The following is a 16,313-nucleotide window of genomic DNA, read 5'->3' as shown; positions in this document are numbered from 1 at the left end:
TTTTATTGGGACTTTAGAGAGCTGCTTAAAAAGGCAACATGGATGAAGAGCTTTTTAAATGAAACCTTGGTTTGTTTTGGAGTCAGAAGTTGAACACTGGAAATTAAAATGTTTGAAATAATATTACAAGTCGAGTGAATTATTTTCCAGCACGAAAGACTCAGAATAACTTGAGAGTGAAAGGAGCATTCTTCTCTCTGTTTAATGTTGTATTTTTAAACTGTCATTGAAATATGTGGCTCCATCTCAGTAAAATTCCAGTCTGAATCTTAATGTGGGTTTCGTGAAGGTAGCTATTTTTTCCCGACTACAGTGAGAATATAAAACATAACTGCAGGGCTCAGGCAGGTATGTGTACATTCCGTACCCTAAAGCTTTCTCATACCTGTCGAAGGCGGCCATAAAAGCATGATCTGAACTCAAAGTAGTGACATCAAATGAGGCTTAAAACAATTTCGTGCTGACAGGCCTGCGGCTGCTCCGACTTTCTCATGCTAACTGCCAGAGATGTGTATCACCTCAGCTGGGGCCACATCTCATTTTGGAAAAATCTTTCACATTAAAGTGACATTTAACTGTTTCAGCAGACTGCTTTTGGGCTCTACCTGTGGTACACGTTGTTCCAAGTTTAGAGTAATTGTGTACATCTGACATGAGCTCCTGGTTATGTTGGTTTTTGGAGCCACAGTGAAAGTGCAGCCTTCCGGCGGAGGATTTTACTGGACGGCTAAATGCAGCTGCGTCCTGGGAATGTCCCTGAAGCTAGAAGTCGTTCTGGGAGATTCCCACAAGCCAACAAGGGCAATTCCCTGTGTTATTTATCCGTTCTTTGCCAGGGCTGAGTTATAATGCTACCAAACAAAGACAGAATCTACAGAAGCAAAAACATGATTTGGTTTCCTGAAAGTACAGCAGCCTTTCCCAACTCTTTTCATTGAACAAACAGTGGTAAGACAAGTATTAAGGATGCCGCTGAGTATAAAACTGTCTAAATTCAGCAAAACAAATAGAAATGCATACAATAATGTATTCAAGCATTAAATATATGATATTTCAACTACAACCTTGATTGGGTTGTGGAAAACCTACATGTAACATTTAAAAAAATAAATACATATCCCTGAGATCAAAGCTTAATGCTCTTGGGTGTCAATTTTGGCACCTCCTGTGGATAAAGTTGTTCCTCATCTCTTTGATGATTTTATGTGGGATTTTTTCACAAATAATCTCAGCCTTCTTTCTTTAACGGTCAAAAGTATGTCTGGGAAAACGATTTTAAAATGTGCATCCAGTAAACCTATTTGTTGATACCTACCCTGCAGCACTGGTTTCAGATATAAAGTGTAATGATATAGAAGTAGTCAGTGTTGTTGTTAATGGTCTTGTTTGCTTCTGTAGGTCTCAAAAAAACAATAATGTCAATTTCCGTTTAATTCATAACCATCTATAAATTCCTCATAGGAGCTTTAACTACCTCATTTGTAAATAATATGAATCACTTTTCTAATGATGCCATCTCTGGTCAAAAAACCCCCAAGTCCACTCATGATGTAAAATAATATACTTTATTATGACCATACAGTTACTCAGGATCAATACAAAGCACTTTTCTGTTTTGTGTAGTGATGGGACATTTTCTTCCCCAAGGAAAGAGGACGAGACAGTTAGATGCAGGTGTTTGCTGAAATACTGTGACAGAGATGTCTACTTGGTGGGAGTTGAGTTGTGTCAGATAGGAAGAGTGTAGTGAAAGGCTTGCTTACAGATTGGAAAGTTAAAGTGTTTGAGGGCTGAAATCCAATTAAAATTTCATAATATTACATGCATGCAATCAAACTCAATGTTGGTTTTTCTACTGGAGAAATAGCCCCAAGTTTGTTGTTGTTATTATTTTGTTTGTTTGTTTGTCTGGGTGACAGATGGTTCGAAAGGATCCCTGCTGGAAGTCACTTTCACCAAACGCTCAGACTGACAGCACCAGCTTCACCATGAAGCAGCAGGACTGTGAATAGATGCCACAGAGGAGCTTTGGGTGTGGAACGGCATTACAAAATAATGTGAACATTTTAGAGATCAAAGAATCGAAACACCAAATGTTGATCATACAGGGACTCCTTAAGAGTCTCTTTCCAGGAACAAGAGTCTGCAACTGGGTTCACTCTATGTTTGGTCAGTTTCTTTTGTTTTTTAAATAAATAGAAAGATGCTGTTGACAATGCAAGCATGCAAGCATGCAAGCATGCAAGCATCTTTGTTTTCCATTCACCTACAGACCAATTACATTTCTGAAACAAGACTGGTGCTGATAATTTGAAATGCAGACTGGACTACACAGCTACAAGCTAGAACAAGAGTGAGTCTTTAATTTTACATGCGGTTTGGACAGTTCTGTTGTGTCCCTGTCAGGTGCAGTATTTCCCTAAACCTGATCACCACCTGCCTTCAGTCCTCTGGAGAAAAGCTTGATGAATGCAGTCATCTGTCTAATGAGGGAACAGTGTGACATATGACGTACATGGCAAAATACATCTTTTTACACATAAATATCAAATACAAAGGCAGACGAGAGAGAGCCTTGTTTGCGTCAGTAAAGCTTTTGACCATGCAACGTTCAGTACCTTAAAAAAAACACCAGAAAATCATGAACACAGCTTAGTCCACCAGAGACACAAAACAATGTCAAATATATACACAACACGATAAAAATAACAATGTCACTTTTTCTGCAAGAGCATGATTTTGTCATATATTTTACAGCTAAAGTTGTACCATTAGTCCAGCACATAAACATGTGTACAGGTAGCTTGAAGGGAGGAAAAGCAACTATTGCTACAAGTCAACACTAAGAGGTCATCAGAAGTATTTAAATACGCCATTGAAATAGAAGCTGTAAAAATAATATACTCCGAATACATTTATATTATTATGTACATATACATATAGGTTAAATACTGATCATTCTGAATCCCTGGATTTCTCAAAACGGCCTTTGTCAACTTCGGCAGCTAGCTAAGTCGTACCCTCTGCTAACAGTTTCCACTGCTTTTCTGACAGTTGTGCTTCACATTGCCATTATTTCACGGTTTTGCTAAATAAAAAAAAATTTAAAAAGAGAGAAGGAAATTAAAAATGATAAAAAAAAAAAGCCAGGAGAAATGGAAAGGTGACTGCTTAGTGTTCTTTTAAAGAGATAGTTTGAATCCTGGGATTATTCATTTATTTTACAGGGAAACAATGTAGCTGGAAAGAAACACCAGTGTCACGTTAGCTAAGCTTGAAGCATGGTGGCAGCCTCTGCAACTAAAGTATCAAAAACACTGAAGAGCAGAAACTGTAGTTCCCGGAGTGGCCACTTGAGGCAGACTCTGAAGGTGACTCAGCCCTTAAACAGATATAAAGACTGGTAGATAAATTACTTTTGATCCAAACAACATTTTAAAACCAAGCTGTAAACACGATTAATGGTGCTGTTAGGTCAGTCTTTTTAAACATGGGGGTCTATGGGGTTAACACACTTTCGGAACTAGCCTCAAGTGGCCACTTGGGGGAACTGCAGTTTTTGTCACCTCTGTGTTTGCTTCATTATTCGCCTCTAAGGCTGCTGCTTACATTTGACATGGTAGCTGTTTTCTTACCTGCTCTCAGTCTTGATAAAGATAAGCTAAAATTCTTCTGTCTCATTTTTCATTATTAGCATATAAACATTATATTGGTTATCTTTCATCCAGATTTTAGCAAGGAAATTTAGAGGCAAACTTCCTCCAAATGGGGCCGGTAAAAATATCTTGCAATTTGGAAAGAGTAAGTACATTACAAGCCATATGGGTTTATATTTATCTGTAATAAAAGAGTTCTGACTGTTTCTCCTTTAAGTCAGTTCATTATCTTTAACTGCATGAGCTATAATGACAATCTACACTACTGTCTGCCTCATAAGTGCATAATTGTTGTACAACATTTAGTGTTTCATACCTAAATAGAAAAGTTCTCCGCTGCCTTAAAAAGGAAAACCACCCTGAAACAAAATATACACATACCTCTTCTGTTTGATTGATTAAACACTGCTTACAATATTCAACATTGTTTAATCAATGTAATTACCCTTACTTGTATTTTTGTAAGAAACCAATCCTTGACAGTTGAAGCATCCAGCTTATATCCAAGATTTTTCCTACCACTGCACTGGTTTGAAAATATGTATGACTAAATTCTGCCTCAGAAGCCTTCCAAGGAAATACTTTGAGGAAAACCAGAACAACTCTAAATTTTAGTATCACAATAGTTTTTTTTTTTCTATCAGCAATGTTGCTCTACAGCGATGTTGGCAATAGGCTCACAGTTTAAAAGCTTCATAGCACCAATGGTGGATTTGTACCTCGTAATTTCAATACTGTAATTGTTTTCAGAGTAAGAACAACTCCTCCTGTCCCGGCAGAGTTATCTCTTGGTAGCTAACAATGTTATGAACTTAAGAGAGGACACATTTTATTTCAGGGTGGATTTTCCTCTTGACGTACCACCTTCACACAATTAAGGCACCTTTTAAACCCCTGCGGGGTTAATGGGTTCTTCTAATAAGAAGAGAAGCAACAATAATAACATGAAACACAGAACCAGACTGAAACGAAACGACATAAAGTTCGACAGCTGACAAAATAAAAATAAAACAAATGTTATGGAATGTCAGTAGATAAGATACTAATGCCAGAAGTGCCCGATACATTTCCTCTTAACTCGTCCTTTAGATATTTTACAGCAGCACCCTTGTATGCTGCCATGTTGACAGCACAGTAACTCCACTAAAACACTGAGTCTGTATCCTGAAGCACCTTGATCAGTAAAGAACGTCCTCTCCAAACTTAGTCAAACTCTACAGGTGTGTGAGTGGAGTCAGTATCCGACGTTGAGCTTGTTCTTGTTGAGTTCTCTCTCCAGGTTTCCGATCAGAGTGTCGATGCTCTCCTGCAGGTCTCTCAGGTTGACCCTGTTGCTCAGCACGGGGCTGATGTCCTGGATCTTCATGTAGGCCTGGTACGTGTGCTCTTTGGGCAGACGAGGAGGCAGGATGTGTTCACAAACCCTGTCCTCCTCCTTGTCCTCTAACAGCTGCCCATTGCCTGAACTGTCACTCTCTTCTTGCCTCTCCTCCTCCTCCTCTTTCTCCTCTTCCTCCTCCTCTGCCACCACCTCTTGTCCCAGAGGTTGCTCCTCTTCAATAGGATCAGACACAGGGGTACTAAAATTCTGCCCCTTGTCTTCGTCTGTGTCCCCAACCTTGTCCTGCGCCTCCTCAGCTGCCTCCGTGTCCTCAGAGGGCACGTCGTCATAGTCCGCCTCCTCTTTGCTGGGAAGCAGCAGCATGTCACAGGGGAAGTAGCGCTCTCCACAGCCGCTCCAGTCACCGGCATAACGGTTGCTTGGGCTGTCAAGGCGTCCTGGTTTAGGACGTAGGACACCGGCCATTTCTGCCTCCGAAAGGTTCAGGACTTGGGGGCGCTCTTTCCTTCGCCGCAGTGGAGGAGCTGACTGCTGGTCTGATGAGAGAGGAGAAGAAGAGGCTGCAGGGGGCTGGGAGGAGGACTGGCTGTATGGGTCCACAACTGCAGGAGCAGACATAAAACAAAAAGAGATGTGAGAAAATGTAGATTTAGTATTCGTATGCAGCTGTTGCATGCCTCGCAGCTTTGCTGAGGCTAAAGCTTCAAACAATTATCTCCTAAAAAAACAGAAATTATCCTTCTTTTCAGAGACAACATGTTATTTAATTTCAGACATGATTCACTGATGGCATGATTAAAGTCATTAGCTGTCAGCAGCCAACATGAGTGCAGACGCAAACACTCAGTAAAGTGCTGATTTTCTTGAAAGACTAAAGCTGGTGGATTTCATTGTGTTTTCCCTGAACACAAGACAAGATACAAACAAGCGGGCAGACACAACAAACTCCCACGTTCTCCTCTTCTGTCATTCTGTCTGTTCAACCATCTACTCACACACACAGTTGGTGAAATACATAACTCACACTGAACTCCCCTCTCAGCCTCTTCAGCACACATATGCTCACGCTTGCTCACACCTCCTGTTGCCTGAGGCTGTGCACACTTTAAGGCAGGAGCAACGACGCCTCGGAGGCTTGAGTATGTGTGCATGAGGGGCGTCGAAGAGGCTGAAAATAACGCTGTGACAATTGTGAAATGTTAGGGTGAAGCTTCAGGGGCTGAGGGCTAAGGTTAAACCTGGAATGTCTTTAATTACAGTCCAGGCGGCCCTGGCTCTGTGCCGGGGAAACAGGACGAATGGGGGGTGTCACTGAAGGTGTAAACAGAGGCTTGAACCTGGACTGGAGGCTCTGCCAAGGTTATTACGGGTCATTATGGGCACTTGCTCTGTAACATCAGCTGCAGGCCCAGAGTGTCGGATAAGTGGAGGCGTCATCTGAAGATTAAAAACCGTTTTCTTCAGACCACTTAGTCCCACCACCTCCCTTCATTGCCTGCGTACCTGCTCTGACTCTAAAAGAAAAATATCTTTGCATCTTTTAGACTATCTGTAAAGTCTCCCTCTCTTACTCCTTGGCTACCTGCAATTATTTGATTCACAAACACTGACTTATCCCTCTGCAGCACTTAGGCTCCCTCTCTGTGTTTCTTCCCCTGGTTGATGTAAACGAGCATGCTTCAATTTAGCGGTTGGCGTAACATTGGTTCAGGATGCAGATAAGTTAGGCATCAATCAGTAGACAAAGTAAAAGTGGCAGGTTACAGGAGAGAGCTCTAAGGTACTGAATCCTGTGAAAAATTGAAGTTTGGAACATTTCAAAAGATGTCTTGAAATACAACATGCATACATATTTAGGGAAGAGATGTTTACTTTCACTTTCTGATACCAATTCAGATACCTTAATTCACATATTGACCAACATAAGACAGAATACCTCTCTTGGGTGAGACTGTGAAGGGACCACAGTAGCCGCTGACAGCCTCACAGATCGATTAGAGACAGGTTGAACACAAATTGTAAAAAATCAAATACCTCACACTGTAAGATATGAAATTAGTTGTGTTGACTGATATAAATTTGAGTCCCTGCAACTCTTTTTCATCACCACTGATTAATCTGTGGGCTACTTAATCTCTCACACTGAGCAGACAGCTGCAGAGGGCTGAAAGCAGCTGTGCAGGCAGACAGATGACCTGTGGTGAGAGAGAGCTGCTGCTGGGTATCCGTCTACTCTCCGTCCTTGGTTTGTGATGTATCTTAAGAAAGGGGGCCACACCTCAAAAGTGGGGTTTACACTGGGGCTTATTTCCTGGGCTGTGATTGGCTCAGACTGCCATGATGAAGCAGTCTGCCGAGAGTTTCGTGTTTGAGGAAGCCAACAGATGGTTGCCCGTGGCTATCAGAGCTGAACTCTTGCCAGTGGCGGATAACCTCATGGATCAAAGCAGCCACGCCTGTTTACAGCCCTTTGTAGAGCCGAACCACAGAGCTGGCACTGATTTGTACAAACCACTCAACGTACAGAGCTTTATGTAGTCCCAGTGCATTTAACACAGACCACCATTTAATCTGTGTTAAGAAGAAATTAGGCGGTGAAATAATAAAGAAAATGAATCAATGTATGACAAATATGACATTCTGTGAGATACCTGGTGGATTATGCAAATGGAGCTAACATGAAAGGTCGGTAAATTACTTCTATGAAAAAGGGTGATCATACGCACATTCAAAACTATCACCTGACAAAGAGCGGCAGGCTGAAACTTTGTGATTTATTAAACTTCTCGGGGCATTGAGTAAGGCCTTGCATACACTGTCTAATTGATGTCAACTCAAACTAAATGAATTAATCATTGACGATGTGCAACGAAGGCTCACAAATGATGTGCTCAAACCCCCAAACAGTGGCTCACCTGGCCAGAGCTGCAGCAGGTAGTGCAGGACTTCGATGTGTTTCTTGAAGTGTAGCGCACTGGCCAGCTCCTCGGAGTCGATGAAGACCCGGTTGGTGTGGCACGATGCCTCCTGACGCTGGCTGAGCAGCACAGGGCCGAAACACACCGCCAGGTTCTGACATGTCATCTTGTTCGCCTCCTGGTAAGACGCTACCAACTTCAGGTGGTTGAGAAGCCTCTGAAGTGTCATCTGAGCCAAAAACACACACACAAAAAGACGTGTTGTTATTATGATTGGTAGTTGTGGTGACAAATCGAGTCACAAGTTATCTCCTGACGCTCCTTGTTGTGTTTTATGTGAAGTGCAGATGAATTGCTGGTGTTTGTTTATTGCATATTAAACTCTAACACTGATATCTGTCTGAAAAAATCCATCGTCAGCTGGTCTTTAATGTTCACTCTGTCAGACATCATGACTCTGCATTATTTAATTACAGAAGGCGTAAAGAAAGTAACACTGGCTCAGCAGTGTGGACTGTGTGGCAGCACTAATATCACCTGATGTAAAAATGTACGTAATTGAAGATCTGCTGCATTGTCTTTATGATTATAATTATCCATGCCACAATCAGTGCCTTCACACCCAGCCCCGTGAGAGCATTTTAAACTGTGATGTAAAGTTTGCGCTCCTCACCCTCTCCACCTCCGGTAGGTTCTCCAGCAGGCTGACTGTGTGTTCAGAGTCGGCTTGGTCGTTCTCACAGCCTGACGCTCCTATCCGCAGAGGCCTTGTCGCCATGGACTCCAACACTGCTTCATAAAGAGGCTTGGTGATAAGAGGGTAGGGCAGCTCACGCAGGTAGTCCTTCAGCACTCCTGAAATGAAGCAGAGAGAAGAGAGGATGAGAAAAACTGATGCTTCAACATAGTGGTCTAGTTTATGTTAGAGACGGAGTTCTTGCTCTCCTCTTTTTTTCAGAATCTTCCATTGAGCAACATGAAATAAGAGTATTGTTGTACTGAATATCAGCATGGCTTTGTATCAGTCATGGATGATAATCACAGCCTCTCATGTGATATGACTTTGATGTTACAGCACTACAAGTGGCATACAGTCCTTTAGAGAAATAAGCAACAACTTAGTATCAACTGCAGAAGAACCAAAAACTGCAGTTCTTCAAGTGTCCACTAGAGGCAGGCTACAATAGCAAAGGAAACTCCACCATGTCCCATGTTGCCATTCCGAACTTTACGTCAGGTAAAATCATCTTTAAAGCCTGGTTCAAATATTATTTTAGGCCATGTAGATAATTGATGTATTCCTGCACATTATAACCAATCTATAAAGATAATATAAAGACCAGCAGTTATACATTGTTTTGCATAATTTGGGGCATGGCTAAAACCTCAGCTCCATCTCTTTGATTGAGTCTAGGTTGACCAAGAGTTGGATTGAGTCTGCATTTACAATATGGTCATTGCCATCGATGGGCTTCAAAATCTCTTTTCAGAAACCAATGGGCGACACTCAGACTACTGTGATGTTTCATACAGTTTACAGCAACAACAGATCATCATTTATGTTTATTAATTCCTTCATTTGGTTCCACAACTGGACTGTTGTGAAGAACTACAAATATTGTCCCATGCTTTTTGTACTTGTTTTTGGTCTACATGTTACAGAATATCAGATACTGAATGTGCACATTGCTGTATCTGTACATTATCATGCAATAACATGAGTATGTCTGCAGTTGCTTTGGTGGCATTTGTGGACATCGAGTATAGATAAAGACTGTGTGCTGCATTAATCAATGTATTCATAACTTTAGAGGTGGAATAATACCAATAGTTTACATAGTCAATGTGCTTTTATGCTCAATATCAGCTCTCATCATGGGATGCTTCTTTTCCAGTCAGATATTTAGGCCAAATAAGGAACACCCAACCATCTATTCATCCATCTATCTATCTATCTATCTATCTATCTATCTATCTATCTATCTATCTATCTATCTATCTATCTATCTATCTATCTATCTATCTATCTATCTATCTATCTATCTATCTATCTATCTATCTATCTATCTATCCATCCATCCATCCATCCATCCATCCATCCATCCATCCATCCATCCATCCATCCATCCATCCATCCATCCATCCATCTATCTATCCATCTATCTATCTATCCATCCATCCATCCATCCATCCATCCATCCATCCATCCATCCATCCATCCATCCATCCATCCTCTGTACTGCTTAACTCATTCAGGGTCTCGGGTAGGCAGGGTACACCTGGACAGGTCTACCACCACTGCTAACCTAATGAGAGAGAATCCACACATGCAGGGGGGAACATGCAAACTCCACATACAAAGGAACCTGCCGAGCTGCGGATTTGAACCAGGCACCTTTTGCTGTGAAGACAGCGCTAACCACCATTCCACCGTGCAGCTTCAATCAGGAACAATATATTGTGATTAAGATGTCATAGAGGATATAAAAGCTTTAGTTTCTCTTTCTTTTAAAAAAGAGGCTCATACATTCTCTTGGCTGCAAATTGTGCTCCCTTTGTTTCCTTTGTTGTGATCCTGTGGCATCTACTAAAACGCCTGATTGGAGTTGGCCGTGATTGTGCAGCCAAAACTGTTGGAGTTGGAGGGGGCTGGTGTCAGTGACGGCGCGTTCATACCTGTGTCTTCAGCCTCCCACACTTTAGACAAAGCTACGGGAAAACATAAAACCCATGCTGTCTGTCTCCACTGAACCCCTGAAATATGGCTGGCATGTCTCTGCATCAAAGGAAGAGGGGGAATAAAAAAAGAATAAATACGGGAAAAAGAAAGGCTGTTGGCGTGGTGACAGCTCTTTGTGGTGGCTGCTCTCTTTTCCCTCTGCATGAAGCTGGATCAGTTTTCAGAGACAGCTGGAGGCGGTGTAATCAGTGATATTGGTTGTCTACTGATACGCTGTTATTTAAGACTCACTACACTGCTCAAGATTTAAGTGATGCCGTCCTTTTTAAATGGATCTAAAAACCAATACAACAAAAAATAAAGAAAATACGACTCAACCACTGACAATAATGTTGTGGGCATGACTGAAAATATGGAGCATGTATCTGTTGTTTCAATTCTACTGAACGCAGACTTCTTCCTTCTATTGATGCACCTTATTTACATTTCTTTTATGTGGTTTATGTTCTGGTAGCTTAGCCTATTTTTCTGCATTTACTCATTTTTTGGCACAAACAGCAGGATGCAGTCACACCAATGATTCCTGCAGCAGTCTTAAAGAATATGAATATTCATATTCAGTATAATGTGTGTTATGTTCTGAGCTTATTTCTTTAGCTGTTTATTTGGTGCAAACATAATGATTTATTCATGCTGCTGATTTTCCAATATTTTAATTAAAAACAAGCATTATGCTTAATCTGGTTAGTTTTAAGAGCAGAATAGGTTTGTGCGGGGGTTATAGTGATTCAGGTTTTCCACAGGGAGGAGGGCACGGTGATAGGCTCACTCTATATTTGGATCCATGACAGAGGACGTGGTTGTTTTGTAGTGTTTTTCCCTGAGTTTTATTTTAAAGTGGGTAACTTAATACAAATTTGCTGCATATTTGGCATACCTTATCATCAATCAGGTGAAAGCTTGGTGTGGCTTCTTCACCCTTAATTTCATGGTGTCCATGTTCCCCTGTCCTTGTGCTCAGGTTCAATACTGAATAAACGACTTACTGCTGTTTTCCAGCTTGCAGGTCATAGAGCATGTGAAATCTGACCATTTTTACCTTTTTTATTGCCTTCAGATTCAACACCAATGACAGGGAGGAAGATGTGCAAAAATCAGGGGGAGCATTGGTCCATATGTTTGCCATGTTTTGAAATTGGTGAGAATAATAAGGCAGAAAACAGTGAAAATAAGGTGTAAATACAACAATATAATATGCTGAGTTGCTTTGTTAGGGAATGGCCACATGGCTGTGCCACATACATCGCTCAAAGAACACAACAACTGAGTATTTGTAGCACAGATTAAAACATACAGTGCATACTGAGATATCCCCAAAATAGAGCCCCAATCCCTGTAACTTTTGTGTGCAACACTGATTGGGATGCTCTAAATAAGACCTTCTGTCACTACAACACGACTAGATTATCTCAAATGAGGTGTATTTCCTGTTGCAGTCTATTTACAGCAAACTACAATACGATTCACTGTAAATCCTCCATCATCCCTTTAGGCTAAGTGAGGAGAACATAGCACAATTTAACACACTGACTTTTTAATCCCAGTAAGTCCCCACTGTGCTCCTCTGTAAGCTTCTGAGACTGTGAGGTTTACTGTGTTCCTTATGGTTTCGTTGGTCCATCAGCCCGGTAATCTCAAGAGATTAAACTGGACGTACGATTGTTTAAAACTGGACTAATGTCAGTGTTCTCAGGCAATGACACTCAAAGTGCACGCCTGTGTCCTGCAGACATTTTGAACATTGGATTAGAGAGTGAAAATAGGATCTGTGTCAGTTCAGTGTCACACAACAAAGTCTCAGATTAGAATTAACTTCAGTATCTGCACAAACAAAAGCTCAACGGAATAATCTAGAGTACACCTTAAGTACAACATGTACTGTTTGAACGCTCATCAATCCCAGTACAAACAAATGTTTTACAATGAGTTAACTGGTAAAATAATAAAAACAATGAATGATTTTCAGAACGTGTTTCTTTTTGGGAACAAATCAAACTCTAGGCTACTTCGAAATTGTGCTTAATTTAGTTTTCTAAGTGTTTTCTTACCTTTAAATGAGTCGATTAGCCAAAATTAAAAATTTTATTTAAATGACAAGGAAATTACTCACTTTGAAACATCTTTAGTTAGCATCCTACTATGCTAATCTGAGCTCATGTTAAATGTACAAGCAGCAGATCAGAATGTTAGCATGCCAATAGTACTCAGTGCAACCTAAGAGAGCTGTTAGTGTCATTTAAACATCTTGTTATTAGTTTTGTAGTATTTTCTTTGTAATTTCTATGATGTATTCAATGTTTTTTTTCTGCAGCTGCACCAAGCGGCAACCTCCGGTCTCAAAATATGAAGCCATCGAGAATCCGCTTAAGGCTGGCTGCAGAAACCACAGAGACACCAATTCAAAAAAGACGATAGTTGCAGCAGAAATAAAAATGTTTATAACCTGGTTAAAAAAACACATCGATCTAAAGAGCTAATTTCTCTATCAGCACAAATAAGGACATGACTTGACTTGACTGACAGGCGGGAACACAGCTTTTGGCTAGGAGGCTCAAACTCCACCTCTTTACGTCACACTTTGACTGGTTGAGTTCAGCATTTCCAATATGGCTACCGCCGACGATTGGCTTTAAAACAGCGCTCAGGAACAGATGGGTGACGTCACGGATACTACGTCCATTATTTATACAGTCTATGAGCTGCACACATTATTGCGGTATTATTTTACCCTATCCACCTAAATGCAATGACCTGAAACCACATGCATGGCTAGTAATACATTGTCTTGAGTAACAAGTGCTCAGCATGGTGAGAGGGTAGTTTAATAAGTTGTGGTTATAGACCCACAAAATACTTTTTAAGCTTTAGAAGCTGATTGTGGTTTGAGCTAAGTTAAGTAGAACATATCTAAGCTACATTTGATTAGTCAAATCTGGCAGGAATATTGAGTTATTAAGTCAGTGTTGATTTTTGGGGCATATGGTACGTGCAGCACTCTCCTGGGTTTGTTTGCTCTAAATCTGTTCCTGCAAAAATGACAAACCCTTGAAAAAAATGTACATCTTGTTTCAGCCAGCTTCACTCTACAAGAAAAAACAAGGACTTTGTTATCTTTTTTGGATTCCCACCATGACTGTTTCCTCTGTGCTTGAGAATAAACGTGCTGTGACACAAACAGAAACACTCATAATGATCCACAGAGATATCGTGCATTCCTGAAGCAGTCACTTGTGCGATAAGGAAAAAACGACTTATGCCCAAACAAGCGTAAATAAGTGTTGTTTTCATTTCTGTTAAAGCACCGCAGTGACAGCTGGAAGTCATCAGGGGTCGGAGTTCAACACAACTTCAGGCAAACATGCGCTCAAAACTTCCTAAAATGTCCCAGCAATTAGACAAGTCCCCTTTGCCGTGTTAGTCTGCATAACTGATCTGCAGCAGCATGTTTGCATTCTATTTTCACTTCTGATTCACATGCTTGTGTTCACATTTATCTCCATCTGGTTTGCTATGAAATCTGGAATGAGCAGAATGCGATAAGGACTCATAAACACAAAATGCATTCCCTCTCATTTCACGCTCCTCTACACTTGCTGATTTCCAAAACAGATCACGCAGAAACGCTGTGGGAACATCCCCCAGCTTCCCGTTGTCAATCTTGATGCGATAATAATAATCTGCTTGTTTGATCGCAGGAAAACAGACTGCCTGGAAGCAAAAATTAGTCATGTGTTTTTATGCTTATCTCTGCAAAAGCGAAGCTCTTTCTTGTGTGTGCAAATACAAAGCAAAGGGGTCCAACTACTCTTGTTTTTCTTTCTCTCATGATGGAAACTGAAGCATGGTGGACCCTCTGACCTTCACTGTGCTGTGAGGCGGATCATCTAGACACAACAACAGCAGGACTGTTTAACGTTAGCATTGCAACATGAAACGCAACATCCTCTCAATGCCTTTGCTTGCAATATACTACGACGACTCGACATACATTTTTAAGCTTGTTCCATTACAGCACTAAAAAAACAAACTCCGGCCATTTAAACCTTGAGCTTATGTTTGTCTGAGGTGAGGAGAATACAGCCATTCAGGTGAATCATTAGCCCGCTATGAGTCAGTGCTCGTGTTTACTTTTGTGTCTTTGCCCCAGTTGGTGCATGATCTACACACACACACACACGCTAGCATGAACACACACACGTGCTCGGTGACACATGAACACACACATATACACACACGGGGTCATGGGCTCAGAGGTGAACAGGTGTGCTTCCCTGCAGGTGCTTCACTTTTCCTTCACAGCCAAGCTGACAACAAGCACACGCTGAGTGTCTGCTCTCTCACATTTAAACTGTTTGGCTTCACACCAGCAGAGATAATATAAACAACACTGACATCTATCTCCACCCACATGTACGAACGGCTGCTGAGGCCACACGTCAGAATGTAAGGGTGGAAAGTCAGAGTGCTCACACTTCATTTGTTATTAACAGAGTAGCAATGCTTTGTTTGTGTACTTAAAGCTCCAATGAGGAGTTTTTAGCTGGCTATAAAACAGCTCTTTATAACAAACATAAGCAAATAAGACCATCAGCAACAAGATCCATTATTTCTGTGTTGCTAATTTTATTGCTTGCAACTTCTGCTAAGTGTAGGCGATTGCTGCGACTGATTAATTCATTGCAAAAGCTCACAGTGAGTGATACATTTGACTGTCAGAAGAAAGAAGGATGAGATTTGTAATCAGAAAACACGAACAAGATGAGATCAGCAAAGAGACAAACCGTTCTGTCCAAAGCCTGATCTTTTGGTTACAAAGTACTTCTACTTTTCACTGAGCCTCTTTTACACAAGTACCAATGCTCTTCATGAGTAGTCAATGTGAGTACTTTCGCCACATCTGTTCCTCTACAACACGTCTTTAAAATGTGAATCCAAAGCCCCAGACAACAGCATCTTTCAGTATTTTGATGTTAATGTTTCTTCTTTCTGATCAATTCAGATTTTTCAGTGCTCCAAATGTGCCACCAAACACTACAAGACACACAATGCACTGGGGCACGGCTCTACCTTTGACCTCTTGTTCAAACAAAGCGGAAGGTCACTCCTCTTGTCAGTGCTGCAGTCAACGCCTCGCCCGGAGAACAAACAGGGGTTTGTTCTCAGTCCTGCCCCCCCTTGCTGCTGTCATTCACGCCCCCACAGCACTAGGGGGGGCCAGAGGAGATGTGTGTGTTGCTGGTGGCACGACAGGCCTTTTACACACTGTGGTTTCATCAACTTTTCCATGACCCTCCGTCCAAACCCCAAAATGAGGAAACCCCATTCCTGACGACGGAAACTGTGCCCGAGTGCTACATGTGCAATGATCAGGATAACGACTCTGACTAGTTTCAGTCTGGACGGTCGGTTCAAGAAATATTCTGTCACCCACGCAGCTCTTTGTAAAGTGGTTGCCTGCTTCCCCGGCCTGCCCAGGGTTCAGCTAATCCCCCATGCGTGAGCCAAATACCATCTGTGTTTGTTCGGCAACAAAGGGGGCACTTGTTAATGACTTTCCATGTCTTCACTGGAGTACTGCTGAGGGTGGGGGGCAAAGCACCGAGAGAAGTAGGCTATGGAAAAGACGAGTCAGGCAAGGCAAATTAAGGACCACAAAC

The 16,313-nt window shown here is 41.5% G+C and overlaps 1 protein-coding gene across 1 annotated transcript in view; it reads right to left on the bottom strand.

The window, feature by feature from the left end:
* Nucleotides 1-1,543: 1,543 nt before the first annotated feature.
* The window catches only part of syde2 (synapse defective 1, Rho GTPase, homolog 2 (C. elegans)), a 57,719-nt gene continuing 42,949 nt past the window's right edge, over nucleotides 1,544-16,313 (bottom strand). The window contains exons 6-8 of the mRNA XM_034677296.1: nucleotides 8,590-8,771; nucleotides 7,914-8,145; nucleotides 1,544-5,600 (exon numbers count right to left, since the gene is read on the bottom strand). Of these exons, the coding sequence (XP_034533187.1) occupies nucleotides 4,891-5,600; nucleotides 7,914-8,145; nucleotides 8,590-8,771 (1,124 nt within the window). The 3' untranslated portion in view covers nucleotides 1,544-4,890. The remainder of the gene's footprint in view (nucleotides 5,601-7,913; nucleotides 8,146-8,589; nucleotides 8,772-16,313) is intronic.

This window comes from Notolabrus celidotus, chromosome 2 (genome assembly GCF_009762535.1).
Source record: "Notolabrus celidotus isolate fNotCel1 chromosome 2, fNotCel1.pri, whole genome shotgun sequence".
Classification (NCBI taxonomy): Eukaryota; Metazoa; Chordata; class Actinopteri; order Labriformes; family Labridae; genus Notolabrus; species Notolabrus celidotus.
The sequence above is the reverse complement of the archived record's forward strand: the minus strand, read 5'-3'. Positions and strand labels throughout refer to the sequence as shown.